The 26311-nt window shown below is 43.6% G+C and overlaps 1 protein-coding gene across 4 annotated transcripts in view; it reads left to right on the top strand.

Annotated features, from left to right (window-relative positions):
* The window catches only part of PAX5 (paired box 5), a 261611-nt gene that overhangs the window by 45566 nt on the left and 189734 nt on the right, over positions 1-26311 (top strand). For 3 of the 4 annotated variants that reach the window (XM_083719437.1, XM_083719436.1, XM_083719434.1), the window contains 2 exons: positions 18646-18811; positions 24220-24417. In XM_083719437.1, coding sequence (XP_083575563.1) covers positions 24332-24417 — 86 coding nt within the window. In that variant the 5' untranslated portion in view covers positions 18646-18811; positions 24220-24331. Of the gene's footprint in view, positions 1-10925; positions 10948-18645; positions 18812-24219; positions 24418-26311 lie in introns of those variants that run through there. The other variant, XM_083719435.1, reaches the window with a different exon arrangement.

Genomic DNA, 26311 nt, shown 5'->3' with positions numbered 1-26311 from the left:
CAGGTAGGAAGCCACCTAGGTGGAGAGAGGACTCCATCCAAAAACTTTGTTGTGAGGAATGTGCAACCAGGGTAAACGAAGGTTTGCCAGACTGGAACTCCCCCTGCTGCTAGTTCCATAAGGCTGCAGCAGTGAGTTGCCCACCATCACAAGGAGGATTGAATGGGCTTCTTTTTAGATCCGAGACATTGTTAGAACTGGCACGAGGGACTTGTTTCCCCAAGTGGATATTTTGGGAGGAAAGGCCTAGAGGTTTACAACCCTGGGAATGTGGAGAGGCAGAGCTGGAAGGCTCTATTCGCAAGCCAACTGAGCAAGAGCTCTTGGGTGGGAGTGAATTGCTAGCCATTGAGGTCAGATAAAGCTGGTTGCTGCAATGGGAGGCTGGAGTCCAGGGGTGTTGCTGGGATTTGTTAGGTGACATTGTAACAAGGATTTTGGTGTTTTGAAATGCACCTCTTTATATTTAAGAGCCCACTGAGGCCAGTGGCCTCTCCAGTCTAATGCCTTATTCTCACAGTGGCTAGCCAGATGTCTGTGGTAAGCAGGACCTGCACTTTCCCAAGCCGTTATTCCCAGCAACTGGTATTGAGAGGTGTGTGAGTGTTTCTGTTTCTGTGTGAATGAGGTCTATTCCCTCTGACAGTGGAGGTAGAACATACCCAACAGGGCTAGTAGCTATTGATTGATAACCTTTTCCTTCTTGAATTTATCTAACCATCTTTTAAACCCATCTAAGTTGGTGGCATCACATCTTGTGAAAGTGAATTCCATAGTTTTAACTATGCACTGCATGAAGAAGTACTTTCTTACTTCACATACATAAACCTAAGTGGCTTTTTAACCTAAGTAAAACATATACAGTGGTACCTCGGGTTACATACGCTTCAGATTACAGACTCCACTAACCCAGAAATATTACCTCGGGTTAAGAACTTTGCTTCAGGATGAAGAACAGTTTCAGGTTAAGAACAGTTTCAGGTTAAGAACGGACCTCCAGAACGAATTAAGTACTTAACTCAAGGTACTACTGTACTGAAAAGAACTCATCCAGGTGTTTGAAAACACTGATACCACACAGGTGTTGGCTGTGACTTCCTGCTAATTGTACACTCAGTAGAAAACAGATATGTGACGCTGTAATGTGTGAAAACAGGCTGCAGAATCCCTTTAGAAGTGATTAAAAACCACTAACAGTTCCATAGGAGCCAACTTCTAGGGGCTGAGGTCCCTTTGGCCCCCATAATAAAATATTTGAGGGAGCTGCCCCCCCCCAAGTTGATAGGCAGTTACATTCAAATGGTGTGCGCACCACATTTTGTGACTGATTGATTGTGCAGGGCTTACCTGAGTCCCCCAGTATTTTATTCAAATTGGCACCCCCTGAACGATGCAACCCTTTGTGTGCCTATTCCAGAGCAAAATTATCAAATCAATGTGCATAGGATTGCAGCCTAAATTAACTTAACAATGGACTTAAATCCAATGTGTTTTTGTTTTGTGGGTGGTGGCCTAATGTCGCTGAACTCAACTGATTCAAAACAGAACCTTGAATGTAGTCATTCCCTTTCCTTGCTGAATAAACTGTTGTTTTTAATTAATGTCCAAGAACATTCTATTATAACAGCAAAGTGAGGATTCGAAATGCCTAAGGCAGTTGTTGGCCTTCCTTATGCAGGGCACGGGCTGTTTCTCCTAACGTGGGAGCAAAATTAAACAGTCCACGGTGAGGCTTAGCTTTAGAAATAATCAGACATAAACATACTCTAAAAAGTCACTCCCAGTCTGGACAAAAGTCAGCCCCAAGTTTTCTTCAGGAAAAAGAGACAGATTTGAGAACTGATGCACATACAGCTTGCTGAAAATTCCAGCAAGGCACTGACATGGAGTGGAGGGTAATATGAAATGGTTAGCATTGACTCTGGTGAGAGCATATGGGTGCAGCAAGTTTGTATGGGGAGAGGCGTTCATCAATGACCGGAAGAAAGTGTCCAAGCTTGAATACAAAAGGGAACCATCTTCAAAGGCTGTTGAGCTGGGAAAGGGGGTGGGGGAAGAGGGAAAGAAAAGAAAACCGAGACACTGGTCTCTGTGCCCTGAGAAATCTTTGTGTTGTTTCATTTTCTCTCCCTCTTCCTCACCTAAAGTTCCTTGCAAATGAATACATGTTGAAAATTCACAGCCTGGTTCATATCCCACTCACAACGAAAGCACACTTGAACTTAAGAATACCATTTGACTGTGTTTTGTGGAAAGGGTGATCAGAAGTGATTTTGCAGCGGAAAGAGGCCTAGAGGAACTCACTCTTATAGTGGGTGTCTCCTCTCAAGGTCCTTGACAAATGCGGTTTGGGGTTACTATGGAGCTGAAAGATCACATTCTGAGACGTTTCCTTTCCTTTGTAAAAGTGCCCTTCACCCTCTGTTGTTGTTATTTAAAAACATGCTTCTCTGAGCTTTAGATCTAACTAGGAGTGTCATTTTAGATTTCATTCACACTGTGTGTGTGTGTGTGTGTGTGTGTGTGTGTGTGTGAGTGAGAGAGAGAGAGAGAGAGAAGGAGCAGATTCAGTGGCAACATTTAAGGAGCACAGGATAGCACCCTGCATTTCAGACGGATAAACTATGTGCTAACATGAGGTATAAAAGTAATATGCCAATGATCTGAAGAAAATTGTTTCTGGCAGTTAGTTTATCCAAGAGCAGGCCTTTGAGTCGTGCTCCCTCTGATAATCCCGTCAAACATACTCTGCCCTGCAAGAATCAAACACTGGTTATTTGATATTATATTCAATATTGAATATTGAATATATTAAATACTTCTGTTCAGAATTAAGTCCCAATGGTTGAAATGAAAATAATAATAATAATATCCAGTACATTTTAAGACAATTTTTTGGTGAATTTTAAAATGCCTCATGATATCAGTATATCAGCCATACTCCTTTTGTTTAAGTCAAAGGATCTGTGACTTTGCCATAGGGTATAGGCCCATTTAATGTAACCACAGTAGAAGCCCAGTGAGTCAGTTTACCTGAAATATAAGTGATTTATAAGGACAGCCAAGTGGCCTTAAATTTGAGGTGGTGTGTGTGTGTGTGTGTGTGTGTGCCTCTCTAAATGACATCCCTGGGCTTACTCTATGAATGAAACATAAGATCAAATAAACAAATAATTAGTCAAAGCTGCATGTGAGAAAAGCCCACCCCTGATAAAACACACAGTTGGAGGGCTATTTAAACAGTGAGGCAATTGTCTTTCTTGTGTTTCAGACCATATGTGATTATTCCTTAGGTTAACCTTCAGCCACCAGAAAAGCTCTTTAAAAACATGCAGCTTGGTTTGTAAATGCCTGGGAGTCAGACCTTTCAGATAGGTTCAAAAGCAGATCTTTCCTATGAGTCTTATCCAGCCCACCAAAAGATACCCCCTCACACTCCACCAGTACCACAAAAATCAGAAATAGAACTCCCATATACTCCAGGAGAACCCAAGAGCTTCCCTCAAAAGAGAGAAAACTCCTATATACTATCTTTACTCAGAGACAACACCTATCCAGACCAGTGGGGTGTGGAGTTTGTCTAAAAATTGTCTTGGGCTTGTGCTTCTTCCGGAGAGAGGGACACTCTGCAAACATAATGCATAAAAGCAAAGACCCAGAGCACCAGCTCCTCATTTCCTATCCTGCCCATCCAGAACTGTGGTCTTAACCATGGACTGGGCGCTTTGCCTCTCCCGCTGACATCCATCGAAAACAAATAAGCAAGAATTGGTTTAAGGACTACAAAGCCATCTCTGAACTTTACTCACACACAAATTCCACCACTCTTTTCAAAACACACAGACCGTTCCCAACACAATGGAGGGGGAAAAGGTTATTGGCAGTGGTTAAGGACAGCCGCTGTCCAGTGAATCTGAATGGCCTAAGATTTAAACTGTTCTAGCACCATTTTTGCAGCTAGTATTAATCCGGACACCACCATAATATTAATGGACCTTGTGGCATTTACTGAGAATTCTGTGGACGGATTCTGGGCTTCAAACTGCAGGTGAGGGGTGGGTGGGTGGGTGATGGTTTTGTTGACCTCTGTCCCCACGTAAAAAAAAAAACCCACAGCAACAGCGCCCGAGGACTGGTGAGCTAAACTAAGTCTTTATCCATGATATGCTAGTTTTCTATATGCAGGCAGGCGTTGGGGCGGGGCGGGGTTAAACTTGTGGGAAAGTGTTAAAAAATGCAGTCCTCTCACTATCACCATTTTAAGCTGCAGTCCTAAAGAGCAACCTGGGAACTAAGTAGGAACGTCTGAATAGAGGCGCTTAGGATCCTCGCTGTCTTCCAGTCGACCCTCTAAACCTGCATACCTTTTCGAGCAGCTCTTGTCAGTCTGATCATTCTTGGGGATGCTTGAGGACGGATGGATGACCATCAGAAAGAGAGATAGGCGTGTGTGCGTGTGTCTTGATTTCCACTGCCAGCAAGGGGCCAAGAAGAAGCCACACTTGTGACGCTTCTTAACTCGCAAGAGGAATCTCCTGCACCCCTGAACATTCCCACATGTCCTTCAGATAAGCCAACTTTGGCTTCTGACACCGCCCTCTTTCGTCCCCCTACCCTTCTCCCTATGGGCTCTAATTCGTCGCCACTTCAGCGTCTCCCCGGGGCGACTCGCCTCTTACGATTTCCGGGAAATTCGCTTCCTGATCAGGACGATTAGGATCGCAGCTTGGTGCGCCCTCGACCTCCCTCAGCTATTGATCTTTGCGCGCAACTTGGGGCGATTAATTCTGGAAGTACTCTGGAAAGAGAGGGGGGGACAGGGCCTACTTTCGAAGGCCTCGCGTTAGGAGTGAATTTCCCCACCGCCTCACAAACAACACCCCCAGATCCTTGCCAGGCGGACTCATAGTGGTGGGACGCGCAAGGTTCTCGCGCTCATCCTCGATAACTGGGGAAATGGGATTGTTTTTTCCATCCTTGCATTGGATGGGCCGGCCGGCGGAGAAGCAGCAGCAGCATCTTTGCTGGAAATGTCCCTTTCTGCCAAAGCCTCGTGACCTTTGCTGCCGCTTTTCGCTAAGTTTGGAGATCTCCGCGCTTGAGATCCGCTTGAGAAAAAGGAGCAAAAGCTTTAATAGCTTCTCATGTCGCTGCGCACAAAAAGGTCTGTCCTCAGGCCTCCTCGCACACCACTCTGCTCAGTCACAGCAACCCGAGATATCAAGAGCGCCATGTTCAATAGGCCAACCTATAGATGGAGGAGCACCTCTGCATGGTGGGGAAACGTGCGCACAATTTGGGGGCCTTGCTGTCCACATTTCACACAGGGTTTTTCAGTGATCCTTTTTGCTTGCGTCTTTGCTAGGTGTGTGCGTTACATTTTTGTGTGTCAAGACATACTGTGAATTGTACCCTTTGGTAACAACTCTTTGTTCAGACAGACACAGAAATGTAGCCTGTGTTTCTTTGCTGAAGGGACCCTTTCGAAATCGCCACACTATTAACTGCAACTGTAGAAAAAGAGGCATCCTGGGAGGACGGTGTGGGTTATTATTTTTATTTTTAAAGGAACTCCCAGACATGACATGACTGAGCAAGAGGCATTCAGATCCAGCTCTGTTAGAGTCAATGGGGGTTTTTTCTTCTGATTCCAAGGATGGGTCGTATCGACGTAAAACGATACTTACTGGTTTTTTGGCGTGCAATCTGGGAGTGACTGTGCCTGCGGCCGCAAATATTCACCTGTGCTCCTGTAGCAGAAACGAGTGCAATGATGTATTCAACTAAACGCAGTACACTGCTAAGTGTGCATTTACGATGCTTTAATTAGGTGCAAACGCCCATTAATACAAAAAATTATATTACATCTCAGTGATAATGCTATGCTATCTTGAGCGTGTACGTGTGTATACTATGTGAAAACAGGGGGAATATAAAATGGCAGTTATACAAGACATAAGCATATTCACATATAGAAGGCCATGAAGGTTGTATAGGCGCAAGCACGTCATATGACACCTTGAGTCATATGACCAATATTGCTCGGTGTGTTTTCCATCACGTGTACCACAATGTTTTAGGTGCAGACACTGTTATGCCTATTATATTACAGTAAATACAGGACAGCAGAACAAATGTGGGTCTGAATGTGTGTTCACACATATCCAGCATAAAATCAGGCGCTGTCCCCATTTGCCTGTAGCTTACTGCGAAACACTTGCACTTGGAAGCAAGTCTCATTCATTAATTTCTGTGGAACTTCGGCGGTGCATTCGGATCCTAACGATGTTCATGCAGAAGGAATTCATTTTATTTCTTATTTGGGGTTTCAGTAAGTCTTAACCCCTTAACAATATACCTTAACAGGGCTGTGCGTTGTTCCCCGCTTCAGAGGCGCGCGCCTGTATTTCTATGCACATAGGAATATTTTCAAAATATTACCGACAATGCACGGGGATCCAGTCCTCGCGTTTTTATTTTGTTATTTCCCCCACAAAGTAGAATGACAAAGAGCATAGTTACTTAGTTCTGCCATGCATATGAAACCATATCCGGTAATAACTGTACATTTCATGAATTCTGAATAAAGCAGGCGAAAAGAGACCGTATCGAGTCACTTTAGGGCGGCGAGTCATGTGCTATTTCTAAAGCCAAAGAGACGAGCGAACGAGCGGTTGCTCCCTATATTTAATGATCCTTATCTCGCTTCTCTCATTTTGAAGGCCGCTTTATAAAAAGGAGCACTCTGATTTTATATATTTATCTCTCTGTGTGTATCTACAATTTTAAAAACAATCGCAATAGGGTTGTTGTTTTTTTTTAAAAAAACCAGACTTAAAATGTTCACACCCCCGTCTTAATGGGGTTTTACTAAAATGCATACCGTGACAAGTGGGACTCACTTGCTACTGGAGAGGGAACAAGTTCAGGACTGGGCGACTAGTGGAGGCCTTTCGTTGCGCGCAGGGCACGAGTGGATCGCGTCCTCCGCCTCAACCGCCCGCGTCAGTGGCTAGGGCAGCCCTGAGGCCTCTGGCGAGACGGGTTTCCCCGGCTGTTAATGGGAGTTCAATGGCAAAATCGATGAGGTCGGACTTGGCAGGTGGTGAGACGGAAGGAGACGCGCTTGGAATTACCGGCGGGCAGCGGCGTCTCCAGGCGAACCCAGGACCCTCCCTCAAAAGGGAGCGAACTTTCCTAACCTCTGATGAAAGGAACAAGTTCCTTTCCCCGAGCACCAGTGTCCCAGCTCCTCCCCACACCCCCCGCTCCATTCTCCGCGCCCGGGGAGGACGTTCTGGAGGCTCCCTCTATGGGGACCGAAGGAACACAAGGCTGGAGCTGAGAGAGGCTTGCAGGTGCTTGGCTGATGCTCTCCATCTCCCAGCTCAAAGAAAGAAAGGGGCGACACAAAACACATTTCATTCTCCAACACACATGTAAGTGTGCTCTTATTCCAGGGGTACCTACTTGAATAAAACGGGGGGGGGGGTAAGCCCCGCCTCGCATAATCGATCATATGCACGCACACTATTTGAATGGCAATGCCCATCAACCTGGGAGGGACCCGTCCCTGCCCCCTCAAATATTTTATGGGTGTGGGGGGGGGGGCGAAGACCTCTCCTCCCCTAGGAATTGGCTCCTATAGCTCCTTCTCTCCCCCCCTCTCTCTCTCTCTCACACACACGCGTGTCAAAACGGATAAGTATATGTTTAGCTCACTCGCGGGTTCAACTACACGCAACGCAATCCTGCAAGTCTCACACCTTGCGCACAGGATTGCAGGCATAGACACACGTTCGTACACAGGCAATACTTTCAGTCAGAACACATTCTTATACACAAATGCCAGGGCAGGAGGAAGTACAGGGACATTTTCTAAGGCCTGGTTCACACATGCAGCGCGCATCAGCTTCCTACACAACGACACCTGATGAGTGACGTCTGAACGTAGAGAAGCATCCTGACGCGGGGCGGAAAGTGAAGCCCCGTCTGCGGTGATTAATCTGCGGTAGCCAATCTTCACCTCCTGAAAATAATGGCTCGACGTGGCAGCTAGCAAGGGGGGAAACAAACCTTTCAGAGGCTTACAAATGTAAGCAAACATTTTTAGATGCGCTTCTCTCTCTCTCTCTCTCTCACACACACACACACACACACATACACAAAATCACACATTTCCACAACTGATCCAGGAAACGGAAGCTTTCAATGTTGGGGAGCCGGGGCGGAAGGTTTCTTCTCCCGCACAAAAAGGACAAGCCTTGAATAATGGGGACAGGAAGGAAAGGGACAAATGAAATGCACAGGCCCACTGCCTGGCCTTAATGAGCAGCCCCCCTCCCTTTCTCTCCCACCTCTCCCATATTGTGTTTTGATCAGGCCCGTCGAGACCCTTCGCAACCCCAAGTTCAACTCCCGCCCAGCTCAGAAACACATCAAAGCCCGCATTGACCCCACTCTCGCTTCCGCGCGTGTGACGGCTCCGGCATTTTGCTAGAGATTTCACTTTTGCTGGAGAACGAAACAAAAGCTCGTGTGTGTGTGTGTGTGTGTGTGTTTGCGATCCCGGCCTCGCGACAGCCGAGGGAGCAGCAATCTTATATGCAGTGCTTTGGGTTTCACGGGATCCCTTGTATTCTGCGGGATTTACTTCCGAGGGTCGGGTTCCACGGGCTGCAATCCTAAAGGCGTCTACTCGAGCGTAAGCCCTCACTGAGGGCAGGACTTCTGCATATAGTCCGGCTATGAGGGGCTTTGCTGATTGATACACGCACCCCCGCACTATCCCCCCCCGCAGTTGCCTTCAGCAGCCCTCTTGCTTCTTGCAGACCCACAGTCGCTCGGGGCAAACACACCCACCCACCCAGCCCGCCATCCCCTCCAGTTTGTCAATGAATCCGCCTCCCCCGCGGGGCTCCGCCCGCCGCCCTCGCTGATTGCTCCGCCGCTGGCTAATCAGGCGCCTCCTCCCCCGCCGACCCCGCCCTCGCTTCGCCCCCCTCCCCTCGGAGCTCCCAAGCCCCGCAGCCAATGCGCGCAGGGCCGTAACTTTACTTTTCTGATTGGCGCTCGGCGAGCTGAGTGACGGGCCGGCCCGGCGGCAGCGGCCGGCAGCGCTTGCCCTCCCTTGCCTCCTTCCCTCCCCCCCCCCCCGCCTCGGGCTCCCAGCAGAGGCTGCAGCCCCCCGCAGCCGCTGTCCACACGAAACTGGGTCCTGAAAGCTGCTTCGGCCGAGAAGCGCGCTTCTCCGCTGAGGGAGAGCGAGCTCGAGAGCCGCAGGACTGCGACGGCCGGCCGGCCGGCCGAGGAGGAGCGAGCGAGCCCGGCGCTCCTGAGGAGAGATTTCCTGAGGCGCCTGGAGCTTGAGCGCCCAGGTGTGTGTGTGTGAGGGAGAGAGAGAGAGAGAGAGAGAGAGAGGGAGCGCCAGTGCGCGCGCGCGGAGTGGGTGGGTGAGGGGACCCTCCCGCGAGAGCTGGCCAGGTGGAGACACACGCGCGCACACACACGCGCCAGCAGCACACGGGCGCGCAACTAGAGCCGGCTCCCTTCGCGCGAGAGAGAGAGAGAGAGAGAGGGAAGCTCCCTCCGCAGCCTGAGGCGGGAGAGCGCACGCGCGCGCTTGGCCATGGGAGAGCCGCGACGCCGGGCGCCCGAGGAGCGCGGCAAACTTTAAGCGCGCGCGGAAGTGGGCGCGTGAGGTGGCCAAGCGCGCCGCGAGCAAAACGCCGCCTCCCTCGCTCCCTCCCGCCTTCTCTCTCTCTCTCGCTCCCTCTCCTCGTCGCGCGGCGGGGATGCCGCTGGCAGGCTCCCGCCACCGCCGCCACTGCTGCTTTCTCCTCACCTCCTCTGGCGCCTCTCCAAGCCCAACTTCCCGCCAACTTCGGGGGCTCTGAGGGCGCCCGGCCGACGGAGGTCGTCGCTCGCGCCTGCCCGGTTGGGGAAACGCGAGGAGAAGAGCGGAGAACGGACTTCTTTCCTCCGCCGCTCGACGCCGCGCGGTTCTCCTCAGGACTTGGGACGCCCGCCGAGCGAGACACCTGTCCGTAGCCTTTCCGCCCTCTCGGGGGAAGAAGCCGTCGCCTCAGAGCCGTCGCCGGAGCTTGGCTTGCCGGCTGAGGAGACGGAGGAGGAGGACGACGACGACGACGACGGAGCGGGACCCGCTCGCCCCCAACGCGCCCCCTCGCCTCAGACAAAAGACTGACCCGGGCCACTTCGCGCCCCCTGAGGTAGCCCTTGCCTTCGTCGCGGAGGTGGGAAAGAAAGGAGATGCCCGCTGAAAAGTAGCCCCGGTGGATCTTGGCAGCTGACCCGTCCCTGCCCGCGTCTCTGTCTCTACCTTGGACGACCTCGGACTTGAAGAAGCGCTGCCTGTGGGGAGACTCTCCCCCCCCAGCTCCTCTTCATCTTCATTTCCTCCCTTTCTTTTTTCCTTCTGAATCACCGGACGGGATCGATGGCTTTTTCCTCCTGGAGGTGGGAGAAATAAGGCTGCCGCCGCCGCCGCGCAAGCCCGAGCCTCGGCCGAGCCTGGCCAGGGGGACGCGGGGGGCGGGGAGGGGGAAGGGCGGCTCCGGAGCGCCCGGCGAGCCCCCCGCAAGCCCCTTCCGCTGCCGAGGAATAACTTCCGCGAGGATTGCCGTGCTTCTTGCGCTCCGGGCTCCGAGGGGGATCTTCTTGCCTTTGGGAAGTCGCGCGGTGTGTTTTTGTTTCCAGTTTGTAGCCGAACAGCATCGCTGCCAGCGACCCTCTGCTTGACCTTTCCACTCGAAAACAAACAAACTAACCCCCCTTTGCCCCAGACAAAACAAAACAAAAAAGTGATCCCAGGGAGTTTAGCTTAAGGTGATCTGAAAACAAAACAAAACAAAAGCCTCGAGCTCCGTGGATCGGCTGCCCAGATGGAAATACACTGTAAGCACGACCCGTTTGCAGCGATGCATAGTAAGTAGAGGCGGCTGGTTCCATTTCTCTCTGTCTCTCCCTGTCTCTCTTTCTCAGGCGTAGAAGGATTGGGCTGATCGCCGTGCCTTCGCCCCGCTCCCCGAAGCGGCTGCCCCGAGCTTCTTGGTTTAACTGGGAGGGAAGGAGGAACGGGCTGCGGGGCCGGGGATGCCTTTGGGCAATGCGAGGGAGGCACGACGACGGTATTTGACCTGCTCTTGGCAGCCGGGAGCGGACGAGGGCCGAGCAGGAGGGAGCGAGCGGGGCGCTTGCCCGGCTCGCAGCCTCCTCTGTCCGGTTGATTCCCTTTGTGGTTTCAGAGGAGTTAAAGCAAAGCAAAACAAAAGAGCCACACGGACATCCTCCTCCTCTCTATGCACAAACACACGTCTTGGGCCATAGTATGGAGGGAATGAATGGAAAGCGTCCTCCCTTTTGCTTTAGGACACGATCCAGCCAGAGCGAAACATTTTCGAAGTCCAAGTGATTTCAGTGGGAGGGTTTGAAGCATGTGCTCTAAACTCCTCCTTCCAGCGCTAGGGAACTTAAGAACAGGTTCTCTTCGACTGGGTTGTGTCCTGTTAAAGCATCGTCACCATAATTATAATCATCACCACTTTTTGATAATAATAATAATAATAATAATAATAATAATAATAATAATAATAATAATAAAACTCAGCAGAGAGTAGCCTTGCCTTTGTCTCCAACGCAGATTAAGTGCTGTTAGACCAGGAAACGAAAGCCAGAGCTTGAGCAAAAGAGCAGCTTCTAATATAACAGGCATCCCTATCTATCCTAAATGCATTTACTCGCAGGTAGATAGCATTGATTTCAAAATTGCTTACTTTTGCATAACGAATCTACCCAGCAGGGTGTTCCTATGCATGTCTACTCAGAAATAAGCCTCACTGAGTTCCGTAGGGCTTACTTTCAGGTAAGCGTGCATAGGATTGTATCCTTACAGTATTTTTTTTAACCTATAGGAACCTTCCACAAGCAGGGTTTTCATTATTATTATTTTTAAACTATGTTTCCCCCCTTTCCACCATCCACTTCTGTTTTTGTGTGTCTTACTTTCTCTCTGTCTTTGTGTGTCTTTTTCAAAGTTCAGGGTAGCCCTACTTGACTTTCCCCTTCTCTGTTTATTCTGCAGTTATGCATGGGAGGGAGAAAACGCCTGAGAAGAAAATAGAATTAAAACGACAGTGAGCACCAGATTATTTTAACGCCGTTCTAAATAAAAACTCCTTCCGTATATAAAATACAAACTTGGATTTAAGAGTCACACGCCCCCACCCCAAAATAATAAAGTTTTGTCTGTAGTGTATTGTTGGTAATGTTTTCTTAACACAAGTTTTAGAAATAAAAATGACCAGCAGTTTTAAAATGCAGTATAAGGATTCGTTCTCCCTTGAAAATTATTTTAAAAAGGCAAATATGTGACGACTGAATAAGACAGGATGTTTAAAAAGGCCTTAAATATTGGAAGTTGGCTGTTTAAGTTAGCAGGTCGTGTGTAATGTGTTTGCTTGAGATTTGTTGTGCTTGAGAGGGCTAGAGGAGATTTATCCATTAACACAATGTTATGTGAAATGACATCTTCTCTCATGGTGAGTTAAACGCCGGATTAGATCCAGAGATTTCAAGGAAATATAGGGTAGAACTAATCGCATTTCCCTTATGCACAAGGGCCTTTTAGCCAAGACGGATTTTCTTTTCTAGAAAAAAAAGGGGGGGGGGAATCCATGTGATCTATCTATCTATTCATCCATCCATCCATCCATCCGGCGGCGAGATGGATGTGATCTATCTATCTATTCATCCATTCCCTCCCCAATGAAACAATTTCATACTAGATCATTGGATGCATGCAGAAAGCACAACGCAGGGCAGGCAGGCTGCAGATTCGCTCGGAAAGTATACAAGAGCCGTCACCTACAGAGAAAAGTGGTAGAGGAACACAACCTCCAGAGCTGAAATTGTCTGGAAAGGTTAAGGCTACTGACGCGCGCCCGCTCAGCCCTGCATCGGAGGAGAGAGGCTTTAAAATACGAACATCAAAAGGGGTCTCCTCTTTTCTCCCCCCCTCTTCCCCCCTCTCTCCTGGAGTTGCCTTTGTGCTAATTTGAAGAGAGAGAGGGAGAGCGCGCGCATATGCGTGGAAGCTACCAGGGGACCAGGGGTTTCCTCCATTAACCTAAATAATGATAAATCGATAACTTCTTCAGGAATTTAAGAAGGAAAACAAACGCGAAAAAGAGAGAGCGGAGGGGGCGGGGGATAGGACCCTCACCCAGCGTCTTATACTTCCCCACCACCTCAGTCCCTTCACGATCTTGTTATTTTAAAGCTGCGCCGTCAAAAAGAAGCCAGTTGTTGCTCTCCTTTCCCAAAGTAGCGGGTCGGAAATGTGACTGATATCTTTACTGGACATCAACACCAGCGCGCTCCTTTCTGCCAGGAAACGTATTTTGTTCTGCAAGAGGCGCCGAAAATTCGGTTCAAATGCGCAGAAGGGAAAAGAGCCCTCGCAGTTCCCTCCCCTGCCCATCCAGAAGAATCGCCTTCTAAACCAGACACAGCCTTTGGTTATAAAGAAATCCGTAGTACTAGAAGAATCTGTTCCCCAGGAATCTGTTTTAGATTCGCTTCGAACCATGGCAGCACTGGGCGCTAGATTAGCATTCTCCTCAATGAGGGAACTGCCTGGAAATATAAACACGGAAACGGCTCGAAAGCCGTGCGCAAAAAAGGCACCAAAATCCCCTCCGGACAAATCTGATGGCTGCTAGTGGAGGTCTTTATAACAGCCTCGATGTATGTTTTGGTCCCGGGTGGGTGGGAGGAAACACACGTTTTCTCACGTTAACCATCACCAGGGTCAAAACACACAGGCAGGAGAAAAACCTTCACGCCCCGTGCTACATTGTAGCAGCATCTTGGGGGGGGACGGGACACACCAGACCTTTGTAGGTGGACAGACAACCAGGGAGGAGTGAGCCTGCCTGCATACAACCTTGTCGTTTCTCCGACTCCCCCTCTCTGTTCCTTTATGGTAGTTCGCATCCTCATCCATAATTCACTCTGCATATTTTCTACATAGATGTAACTAGTTGATAGTCGGAGTTTTAAATCGCACGTTTCGCATACTCGATGCATTAGCTTGAGCTGACCTGACTTTTCAATTAGCATGATAGAGCTGGGCAGGCTTGGGGGAAGAGACCTTTCCGTTACTTCTGGTTAACGAGGAGATTAAAACTGGACAATCGCTCCGAGCTTCATATATGATAAGAAAACTTTTTCTTCTTCTCTTGGCTGCCGCTTCCTTCCATATAAAGTTTTTTCTCTTTTAACTCACTATTCCGTCATTCGCTGCCGACGCCAACAGTTAGTTTACGTGTAAAGGCACACTGAAACCCAGTCAGGTTTTGCAGACGGAAGAAAGGGCATCTGGGGGTGTTGATGTTTCAACTGACGTCCTCTGTGATGGCTCGTTCAAATTATGGAGAGCTCCCAAGCCAAAAATCTCAGTTGCACCAATATTTGCCACCCCATCTGCAATATATAACATGCCTTGCTCTCTATAGTGTGTATGGGAAGGCTGGAGAAAATGAAAATTAAGAGAATAAATTATTCGGAATTAAAGCAATTATTGTGTGTGTGTAGCTAATAGTTGATCAACCTAAGGGATACTTTTGAGGATGGACTACAAATCAGGCTCTGCATATGATCAAAATGAACCCCCCCCTTCAATGGACCAGATAACCAACTGGACCAGATAATGCCGGAGACAGTTAAGTCTTGGACGTGCCAAAATCATGTGCAATAGCCAAAGAGAAAAAAACATGAATTTCAAAACGCCCCATCTAGGCCTGTATGCGTGATCTTACCGGTTCCTTAAAAAAAAAAAAACCCAACCAAGTGACAGTGAAACTGAAATAGATAGTGTATTAGATGTTTGTTTATTGATTGCTAATGAGTTTTCGCCCATTGGATGCGCGTGCTTGCACCCCCTCGCTCCACATAACCTGTTATCTGTCATGCCACACTTTAGTCAGGAACCAGCGTTGGCGATTCATCAGTCTTGTAAAACTTTGTATCCAAATAGGGGGACTGACTCATTGTATGCATATGTCTAGATATTTTTTCTCCTTTTCTTGGCGGTTTAGGAATCTATATCTATCTATCTATCTATCTATCTATCTATCTATCTATCTATCTATCTATCTATCTATCTATCGTCCCTGCAGGAAGCATGGAATAAAAATATGATCAGTTAAATAAATAAAAACAGCTGCGTAACACACAGGCACAGCTATATAGCAATACATTTAGCCATGGGTACACATACTTAATTCAGCCTGTTTTGTATGCAGATATCTAATACTGGTCACCGGCAAGCACATGGGCAGAAAATGAGAAAGATTCATGCCGAACTTGCGACACCGGCACATAGCATCACACACTCTCATACACACTCAGACGCACCCAGCTTCCTTATGGAAGTTTTTCGAGTAGCTAATTCTATAGTCGACATTTGTCGTTCCAGCCTTACTAAATATCTGCAACCTGATTTCTCCTGGGCAGACCAATTACCCCAAGAAGACAAGGAATCTTATGCTGGGCAGAACAACGAACAATATCTTATAAGAGCTGAGCTAACTTGCATTCTGAGAAAGAACTATCTGATCTTTCTGTACCTCGAGTGTTTTAATGTGCTTGGCTGATCCTTGTAGCAACGAAGGTCTCATCAGCTCGCTTTCCCTTTCTGAATTAATGCTTTTTTATTATTTAAGTAAATTGAAACACCGATAACTTCTATCTGATAATAGAGAATTTCTGCCTGATAATAAGGAAGGCACACACTGCAGCTTCCCCACGGATGGATCGTTTTCTTTTCATTTAAACTAGTTATTCCCTTTCCGTCCCATAAATTTCCCCCAGCTAGTAAGATGACCGACATAAATCCGTAGTCCCCTTTAACTGCCAGCGAGAGACTCAGGAATGACTTGTGCGTCGTTTCCTTAGCCCAGCTTGCACTTTGATGTCACGGGACAACTGCAGATCCAGCCCACCAAGGAAGAGAGTGCAGGTCGGTCAGGATTAACAGCAAACAACCCATCCAGGCCTTGGGTAGGAAAGGATCCTTTTCCTGGCATTCTCCCCAGTCCATATAGCTTTGGAATGGAAACTCTGACTGCCTTCTTACTCCCCTTCATTTTGTACTGGATGAAAGGCTTTAGGTTTGAAATTGGCCATTGTGGGTGGGGAAGAAGGTAATATTTTTGGAAGCAGAATATCATGTGCCCCTGTCTGTGTCTACTGTATGTATGTGTGTGTGTCTTTGTCTGTTAGTTTTCCTAAAACATCCACTTGTTTAAACTTCCTAACTCATTTTTACTATCCATTAGCATTGAGCTCCTTAGTTTATTTCCTTAACCCACCCCACCCTCCATAAGGACCAAGCATTATATACACTCAAGGTCTGTAATTCAGGAAATGTGCAAACCTTTTACAAAGGTGGAATATCAGTTGTTTGATTTTGCTCCAGTCATGTGCACTGCTGGCCTGCTTAAACCTTCAAACATCCAGGAGCAATAGCCTTGATTATTAGAATTAAAATGTTTCATAGCCTTCTTAGTGAACCTTTATACACTAGGATGTGAGGGAATTCTCCCCTCTGTTATTCCCACTCTTTTCCTGTCTCTGCCTTCTTTTCCTCTCATAAATCGTCCTTGTATTTTGATATTACAGTAACAGTAGTCACCTGGTTGCAACTTTGTTCACTTGGGAGGCTACAGTGCTTCAATCTTTGCCCTTACCAGGTACTCCCAAGTTTGTTAATTTCAGCTGGGTTTCATTTTCTTTCAGCATTCTTATCTGTTTCAGCTGGGAAGCTGGAACTACTCTACACTACATAACTTCTAAGAGCAGGGATATACTGCTGTCTAAGTTAACTGATAAATCTGACCCCTTTCCTGGTTGCTGCAATATTAACCAGGATTTTAAATCAATAGAGATTGCATCCAAATGTATAGCTAACCAAGACCTAAAAGTACACAGTCCCTTTGCCTAATTTTGACTTTGCAATTTGTAATCTTTGAGGATTCTTACGCAGCCAGCATAGTGAACATTATTTCTATTAAATAATGTTTAATATTGTTAAAGCACACCTGCTGAGGTAAAAATAATGACTGAAAACCATGTTCTTTCAACAGCTGAACCCTTTAATTTTTTTTTTTAAGCTGCTTCCTTCCTTCCTGGTCCAGACAGTATTTTAAAGCTCAAAATGAAGGCACCAATAAAACAAAGAAAGCAAAAAGTGGACTCACCAAACTTCATTTTAAGGGCAGAACATATTTAGCCATAACTAATCAGCTGAAAAATAAAATATTCAGTTTTTAAAATGAGCAGCTACAGTACGAGTCTGTGCTTGGTTGACACAAATTACTTTAATAATCAAGTATTTATTGTGGATTTTTCATATGTTCTGACATACTCCAAAGTTTGACAGCAATTTATGAATTGGGAAATTATTGGGTTTAAAATAAGTGTTTTATATATGTAACTGGTTTGTTTAATACAGAAACGGTTTGCCTTGTCAACTGATTCTGAACAGTTCAAGTCCTCTGTAAATAGAGAGATTAGCTTATTACTTTTGCTCAGTTGTTGCCAATGATGCTGGTTATTGCAATTATTTGTTTTCAACATTGCAATTTCTCTATTATAAGTAGTTTGCATGATTAACAATTTGGGAGTTAATTATATTTTCTCAGTTAGCTACATGTCATTATATTTCGCGCTCATTGATTTTACCCAGTTAGCTGCTATTCATCTAGTTGAGAACCATTTCACAACAGATAGATGTTTCACCTTGCTAAAGGAGAGTAGTGAAAATACACACAGAGAAAGAATAATCTATTTAGTTTGTCTGAGCCAGGCTCTATAGGCTCCTAATATTTATAGAGGCTCTTCTACATTATATCAGCTAGAAGTTATTGACCATACATACATACATACATACATATATCTTGAGGACATACATAATTAAACTGTGATTTTCAAAGTAAAAGTGAATGCTTGGCAAATTTAATCTTTCAGTAAATTTTCCTAAATTTCCCCATATTTTCCCATTATGGGAAAATATTTGGGCCTTCTTTTCTAACCAAGTGAGATAGCACCCCTGATCCTAAGCACGTTTACTGGAAAGTAGGTCTCATTGAGCTTAATGGTACTTAAAAGTGAGCGTGCTAAGGATTTTCAGCCTTTATATCCACCCTATCAGTTAGGCATCATGAGTGATTTTACATTGCCTGATGATTTCAGGCATTGGCCTAAAAATAACTTTTGAGAAATGGTTTTGCAAATCAGAGGCCTGATTCTCATGCCACATAATCCTGGGTAATTATTGAAGTAATTAGAGTTACACAAGTGTAAAATTGCTATCAATGTCAAATTAGGTCTCAGTAAATAACATTGTTCCTCCTCCTCTCAGCAAATAAACCATAGCCATCATTTCAGAAATGGTGAACTGAAACTGAAACTCTTGTTTAAGAATTTGCCCAGTGCTTGATGGTAGATGGGAATCTATAGCTGAAACAGGCCTTATGTAAGCATCTTCTAAACAGTCACAAAGATGTATTTTTTTCTCTGCTTGTTTTTGTTTTTGTTTTTGTTTCCCCCCATATGTTTCAGGACATGGAGGAGTGAATCAGTTAGGGGGTGTTTTTGTGAATGGTCGACCACTCCCTGACGTAGTCCGCCAAAGGATTGTGGAACTTGCCCATCAAGGTGTCAGACCCTGCGACATTTCCAGGCAACTACGGGTCAGCCATGGCTGTGTCAGCAAAATTCTTGGCAGGTAAAAGGAGATAAGTGAATCTCATTGATTCTTAAAGAGAAAATACCATGCTGTTTGTTATTGGAATGTGTTTTAAAAAACAGTTCGGTTTGTGACTAGGCAGATTCTTGGGAGTTAACCCAATGATGACAAGAATTTCAGAGAAATCCATATCTATCTATCTATCTATCTATCTATCTATCTATCTATCATCTACCAAATCTAGGAAATGTTGTAGAAATAGATTATTGAGAATATATTTAAGAAGCTATTGATTATGGAACTATTTATTATATGCTTCCTACTGAATATGCTGGCAAATCTATGAGTCATCTCAATATTATGGAAAATTACTATTTAGTGAGAGGTACCCTTTCTGTTTCTAAGAAACATTAGCAATTCAAATAGTAAATAGTTGAGGCACACTCAACAGAACTAAGTGAGCCACATCGAAATCCACCTGAAATCAACAAATGCTCGCTTAAAAAGCAAGCCATTTTTAGTCATTTAATTATTTAATTTGCACATAATAAATAAAAATCAGTTTAATGATTAATAATCTTAATTACTGAACTTTAAGTGAACCTATCTGTTCACGGTGGAGATGCTCTAACTGTGTAGCAACAGCAGAATACTTAAAAAGGAAAGAAAGGGAAGCTTCTTGTTTCGGTATGTAAAGTACTACTTGACCTAGGCCGAGGAACAGTATGATTGTGGACACAATGATTTTGAACTTGCTATGATATAATGCTCCAATTTTTAAAATAAATTAATCAGGCGGATTAAACTAATGTAACTTGGTTAAGATCGCAATAATCAAGTTTTGGCTCTTGCAAAGGAGAGTTTGTTAATGTACCATGTTACTCTGCTTCCCATCATAATGGGATACTCTTCTCTTTAGTCACACAAAGCATATACCATAATATATTAGTCTTGAAGGTACTGCCGTATTCTGTATTGTCTCTCCGTCCACCCATTCCCCAGCAACTTTGAATAAAATCTGGATAGGTTATTTTGTTATCTATCACTTCTTTGTTTTTCACCTGCCTAACCTATAAAAAGTTAAAGGTTTTCGGTTGCATTTGAATAATTTCAGCTGTAAACCAATTCATGCTTTTGTGAAAGTCCCATTGCACATAGTGGGGATTACTTCTGAGTAACGATGCATAGATAGAACTCTTAAATTTTAACCACTGATTTTTCAACAGCATATAAATATCTTAAATTTCATTTTCACTACTATGACTTCTGTACTTCCACTGACCTATAAAAAAAGAGCTATTCATAAGCAGACGTAAAGATTTGTAGTTAGTGCTGCACAAATACAGTTTCTTTAGAAAGTTGTGCAATTTCACGCTAACTAGAGCCAAATTCTCAAGTAAATTTGGTAAATTATGGTTCCTTTTTTAATAAGGTCATCTTTCCATCTCACTACATAAAAAGGAACTTTTGACCATGGATGCAAAACCAGTCCCGTTTATATTAAAATACAAAAATTCTGCAGTAAAATTAAACATCCTTTATAGTGTTCTGTGCATGTGAATCCTTTCAGGATCCCCATTCTCTGAGCAAAATCCTCAGAGTCAATAGTGGGATATAGCGAAGGTCAGCAGATACAAGTAGACCTGGATCTTTTCTGTCTTACATCTATTTGACAAAATGTCAGTTCACTGGATTAAGGGGAAGGAGTCTTGATTTTATACTGCCATGTGTGAAAAGACAAAAAACAAGCCAGAGGTGCTGCTCTACTAACTTTAATGGAAATACTCTTGAGGAAGCAGTTTCAGGACTGGATCCTTAAGCATTCTAATATTGTTGATATTTCTTAAAAGAGGCAAGTTAGGAAACTCAGCGAAAAGCCTATCAAAGACACTGGTAGTGTTAAGACTGCACAACTGGAGATTTTTCAGATTTTTGTTTGTGATGCCAGAGCAGGCCAATATGTATGGTCTCAGGAATGTTATTTAAGTGCAGTTTCTAAAATTACCAGTGTCAACGGCAGCAGTCAGTTTTGTGACATTTTATCTTTGCTGCTTCATCCCACCCTGATGGCAGTCACATCAAAGTTTAACTTTTAGCTTACTATTTCTATTAGCCAATGAATAAAACTAATAAACAAGCAACTCATTACCAGTAAGAAAGAACATCTAAAAGTTTTACTGTTTCTGAATAGATTTGTCACTAGATATATTTGCATTGCTATGGAGCTAAGAATTGAGTTCCAGAGCTTTGTCATTTAAGTTGTCAACAATAAATTGGAATTTCATAGCTCATTATTTTCATAACTAATAATTACAGTTGGTAAAATGTCACTGTAATTGGAGCACTCTCTCTCTCTGTGAATATATATATATATATATATATATATATATATATATGGAACACGCACAGAAAATATGCTTGATTCTACATTTAGGAATCAATATTTCTTAATTTACAACAGTTAAACACTGGCACAAAATAAATAGCAACAGTGGCAAACCTTTCAAAGATGTCAACACCAGCAAATTGTTTCTATATTTAATAGTTTGTTGCTGAGCCATCTTAACTATGATTGTTTAACTGATACTGCTTGTGAATATAATGGGATCTGTATAGGCAATGCATTTTAGCCCAATAACAATGCCAGCATCCTGAATATGGGTCTAGATTCTTCCCAAGACTGGACATTGCATTCTGGGACGTTTGGTCTTCTCAGACTATAAGTTAAGTTATGAATGGGTGCAGTTTGTCTTACGGTCGTTGTTCACAGCACAAATGAAATTATTTGTCATTATTTGGTTTGATACAAGTTTGTTAATTTACTGACCCTAGCATTAGATAAAAATAAGAATGATGTTTTAATCACCCGGTAATTCACGATCCATAGAACCAGATTCACCTATTTTGCTGTACTCTTTAAGGCCCAGAAGCCAGTCTGATGCAGAATCCTGTATACTATCATGTTTAAAATATTAGTGACATTTTAACCTAATAATAAAAAACAGTGCTCTCAGATCAGGTCTATTCCAAACCTGCTTAGTTTAAATAGTGTAATAGCATTAGGTAGCACAGGTTATGGCTTGAACGCTGACCTATTAATGAGCAAGTTCCTGGTTTAAATCTCACCACTGCCCTTTCACTCGGTGACTTAAGACAAGCCACTCTTTCTGATCCTCAGGCCCTTGCTATACTTTTTATAGCAATTTAGACTTCACTTCACATGGTTCAGCCTATTGCAAGCTCCCAGACCATTCTCTGGGTGGGAAAATCAGAATTCAAATCCCTGCTTGGCCATAAAGCTGACTGGGTGTCCTTGCGCCAATCACACTCTCTGCCTCACCTACCTCATAGAGTTGTTGTGAGGGTAAAATAGAAGGGGAAATGGCACCATGTACTGTATGCTGTTTTGAGCTCCATGGAGTAGTGAAAGGTAAAATAAAAAAGCGAGAGGTATATATAATAAAAATGATTTCTAAATCAGCTACTGAGGGACAATGAGTGCAAAAGGATATGTAGAAAATCAACTATTTTCCATTGTAAAAATAAAAAGTACTCCTCATAAGCACAGTGACTGATGAGTGGCGACTTTCTTCTTAAGTACTTTATCAGCCTGGTTCTATTGACTTTGATGAGAAGAATTTAAATTAAAGTTATTTTCCTTAACTGAGTTGAGATCAGGCATGGCTGATTAAAACAGGAGAGTCCATGAAGGCATTTCTTATGCATTGTTTTGTCATACAAATGTACACTATCAGTTATTTTATGATATATTCATTGTATATACAGTGGTACCTCGAGTTACAAACACTTCGGGTTACAGACTCCGCTATCCCGGAAGTAGTACCTCGGGTTAAGAACTTTGCCTCAGAAATCGCGTTGTGCCGTGGCGGCCACAGCAGCGGGAGGCCCTATTAGCTAAAGTGGTACCTCAGGTTAAGAACGGTTTCAGGTTAAGAACGGTACTCCAGAACGAATTAAGTTCGTAACCAGAGGTACCACTGTACATGAAAACTTAGCAGCTTCATTAGACTCAGTGCAATATTTCAGAAGGCTTTAATATCAAGCTTAACCCAGCATTCCCCATCCTGGTGCCTTCCAGATGTTCAGAACTACAATTCCCATCAGGCCCAGCCAGCACTGTCTTGTTTCACTAGTATTTCTCAGCTAAAGAGTTGTACAACAGACAATTTCTTAAAAAACCCAATGGGAAAACATAAACGCAGGATGTAAGTGAGCTACATATCCTATTGAAATCAACAGCAAAACTCTCATTGATTTTAATTGTTCTAATCTCACTTCAGTGTCTTGCCAGTGTGGTGAACAAAGATATTAGGCTCTGACAAAGGGCTCCCAGAAAAAAGATGCCCAGCTGAAATTGTGTAGTTAAATGAAAATATGATGAGCACCAAAGTGCTGGGTCCGAAATGCAGCCCAAGATTGTAAACTCATCTTATTTTAATATGATGTGTGTCTGAGCCTTTTGTATAGAAAAATGATTAATAATACAGATTTATGATATTGCTAGTTAGAGAGGCTTTGGTTGGTATACAAATAATTGGGTTTTCTGTGTTGAACTTCTCCTGTTGGGACACCGCTGGTTTGTTATCATGGCTGTTCTCAACATGGTTAGTCCAGAGACCTTGATAGTCTTTAGTGTACAGTAGATGAGCATTAGACCCAAAGGGTGCACATTACCTAAATTTTCTGTAACGTAACCATGTCCATTTTACTGGTGCCTGTATAGGAAAAGTGCTTGGTAGATTCTTCTTTCATATGCATCAGTAAATTGCAATGGGTTACGGAGGAGAATGGTAGTTTAACAGTAAAGCCAGTAGTTCAAAAATTCTCCCTACCCTGAAGATAGCAGTTAGGAAAAATGTGTTTTAATTTTTGCCCTTCACAATTATGAAGAAAAAGGAATGAAGAAAAAGGAGAGAAATTCGTGCATTGTTTTGACTGCACTTACCTTTCCATGATATTGTTTTACCACTTAGTTGCAAAAGGATGGTAAGTCTTAATAGTAATTTACAAATGAGACCGATGCTCCCCACCCCTATTTAAGTAAAAAAATTATGCCAGTGCCAATTTCTTTTTATTATTGTTGCTATTACAGATTAATAACACACATTTTCAGTTAATTTTCAATTTTTACTTGCCCTTTAAAATCACATCACTTTTATTGCCTTCTGGCCATGAAGGAAAACACACATGTACCTATAGTTATATATCAAACAATCCATAATGGCAAATTTAAAAAAGAATTAGGACACAAATCATGTGACGTTAAACACTTCTAAGTCTTATTGATTTCAGTGGGAGAATTAAATACATGGGTTGCAATTTACTAGGGGTCCATTACATTAGCATATATAATGGGAATGACCACTGAAAATGCATTCCTGAATTGATTTTAATTTTTCTCCCTCTTTCCTGAAATTTTGTTGTAGGTACTATGAGACTGGAAGCATTAAGCCTGGAGTTATTGGGGGGTCAAAACCAAAGGTCGCCACACCCAAAGTAGTAGAAAAGATTGCAGAATATAAACGCCAAAACCCCACCATGTTTGCCTGGGAGATCAGGGACAGGCTTTTAGCAGAGCGAGTATGTGACAACGACACAGTACCCAGCGTTAGCTCAATTAACAGGTAAGGATCTTTTGGGCAGTACAATGGAGATTCATGTGGACAGTGGTTCTTACAATTGTCTGAAAATGGAATGGGTCAATTTTGATTATTTGCAGGGCTCTTCACATGTGTAAAAGGCATTCATAACCATTTTGTGATCTGTTTCTCATGCAATGTTTGGTGCATTGAGCATAGCTGGAAGAAGTACCTTGTAAGAAATTTTCTGAAAGGCAAGATAAAAATGAATACCGGTATACAAAATAAATAAATACGAACATTTCTTTCTCCACAACACCCATTGTCTCTGTCTTGAATTTCCATTTTTCTGCCGTCTAAGACGCTGAATATTTGTTATGTGAAAACTAGGAACGTAACTGTTCTAATGCAAAAAAGTGTGAGTCTATAACTTTGGAATGTAGACTGGGAAATAAGGAAGAACTAGTCTAGGACAAGGACCATGTGGTCATATTTTGCTAGATTTACCATCCATCCTTATTATTGATTAATTAAAATGAACCTGGGTAGATCAGTAGTGCATCTGCTAATAGAAACAAGTGTGGTAGAATCAAGAGTATCCTCCAGTTTAGTGACCTGTGCAATGTGTCTATTAAATCTTATGCAGACGGATGATTAATTTTGCAAAATTCTTTAGAGATTCTTGCATACAAAGTGCTATCTTAGATTGTGTATTATGAAGTTTCTGCAATTTGTACTTGTCCGGTGCATGAACAGTCATGCTTATGAACAGTGTGTCAATTACTGCTTTTCTCAAGAAGCAATCACTGTCCCAATGTGCATAATTGTAGTTCATCACATCAAAAGTTAAGTATATATTTCATAGGAGAACTGAAAGATAATTCAGCTATGAGCTACAGTTTACTTCACAGTAGTTCTAGTTAAGTCCACCTTGTTACCCTGAAATAGATGGCTTGCAGACCACATCCTTTGTGAATTATTATGTTAAATCCTGAGAAACCAAGCCCCATTAGTGGGAAGTGTCTCGTGTTTAGGGTAGCAGCACAGCTTAAATTGGGATATTTGGATTTTTTTTTTAAATATACAATTTATTTTAAATTTAGAAAATTCACACAAGTGGAATACTTTTCTGTATTAGAAACAACAGCCCCAAAGAAAATTTTCATGGAATTTCATTTAAAAGCTCTAACTTTATCTAACGATAACACACTATTTGTATTGCTGGACGTGTAATATATAGCTGCAAAATTATTTTATTTGTTCTTTTCAATATCCAAGCATCTTTGGAACACTCACTAATTACTTAGTAATTTCCTCATAGGATTTTAAAATGTTTTTTAAAAGGTTAGGGTACAAAAATTGCTGCTTTTTGACTGGTTACTAATCTAATTGCATATTTTCACCAGATATTTTGCAGTGAGAAATATACAGCTTTGCACATATTAATAATATGAAGAAAGTTAGTCCTGTTGAAATTAACAGGGTAATTTAAAGCACTTCCAGATTTCCACTATTATTGGATGAGATTCAATCACATACTGTACTGGCAAATTCAGGTTGTACAATTAAAGTTGATTGGGAGGTCTTGCACGGCAAACCAGCTTCACCTGCAGACTGACCTTTTTAAAATAAGGAAAGTGATGGGAAATTGTGCTAGAAAGTATGGGATAAAATTTGCTGGATGCAACATCATTTAACCTCCCCACAAGCAAATGAGAATGAATGCCCAATAAATTGCTGATATCACCTAATCTCCTTAAGAACTTTGTGCAGACGAATAATGATAAATGTTCAATAAGTGGGTCACCTGATATTGCAATTGATTTATGTCCCATTGAATTCAATAGATGTTAAGTGCAAGAGGCTTCACTTTGGCTCCAACTTTTAATTCTAATGCCATTCAGAACATTGGCTTCTGTTTCCTAAACAGAATGAAATC

Source organism: Podarcis gaigeae (genome assembly GCF_964106915.1).
Source record: "Podarcis gaigeae genome assembly, chromosome: 17".
In the NCBI taxonomy this organism is placed as follows: Eukaryota; Metazoa; Chordata; class Lepidosauria; order Squamata; family Lacertidae; genus Podarcis; species Podarcis gaigeae.
The sequence above is the reverse complement of the archived record's forward strand: the minus strand, read 5'-3'. Positions and strand labels throughout refer to the sequence as shown.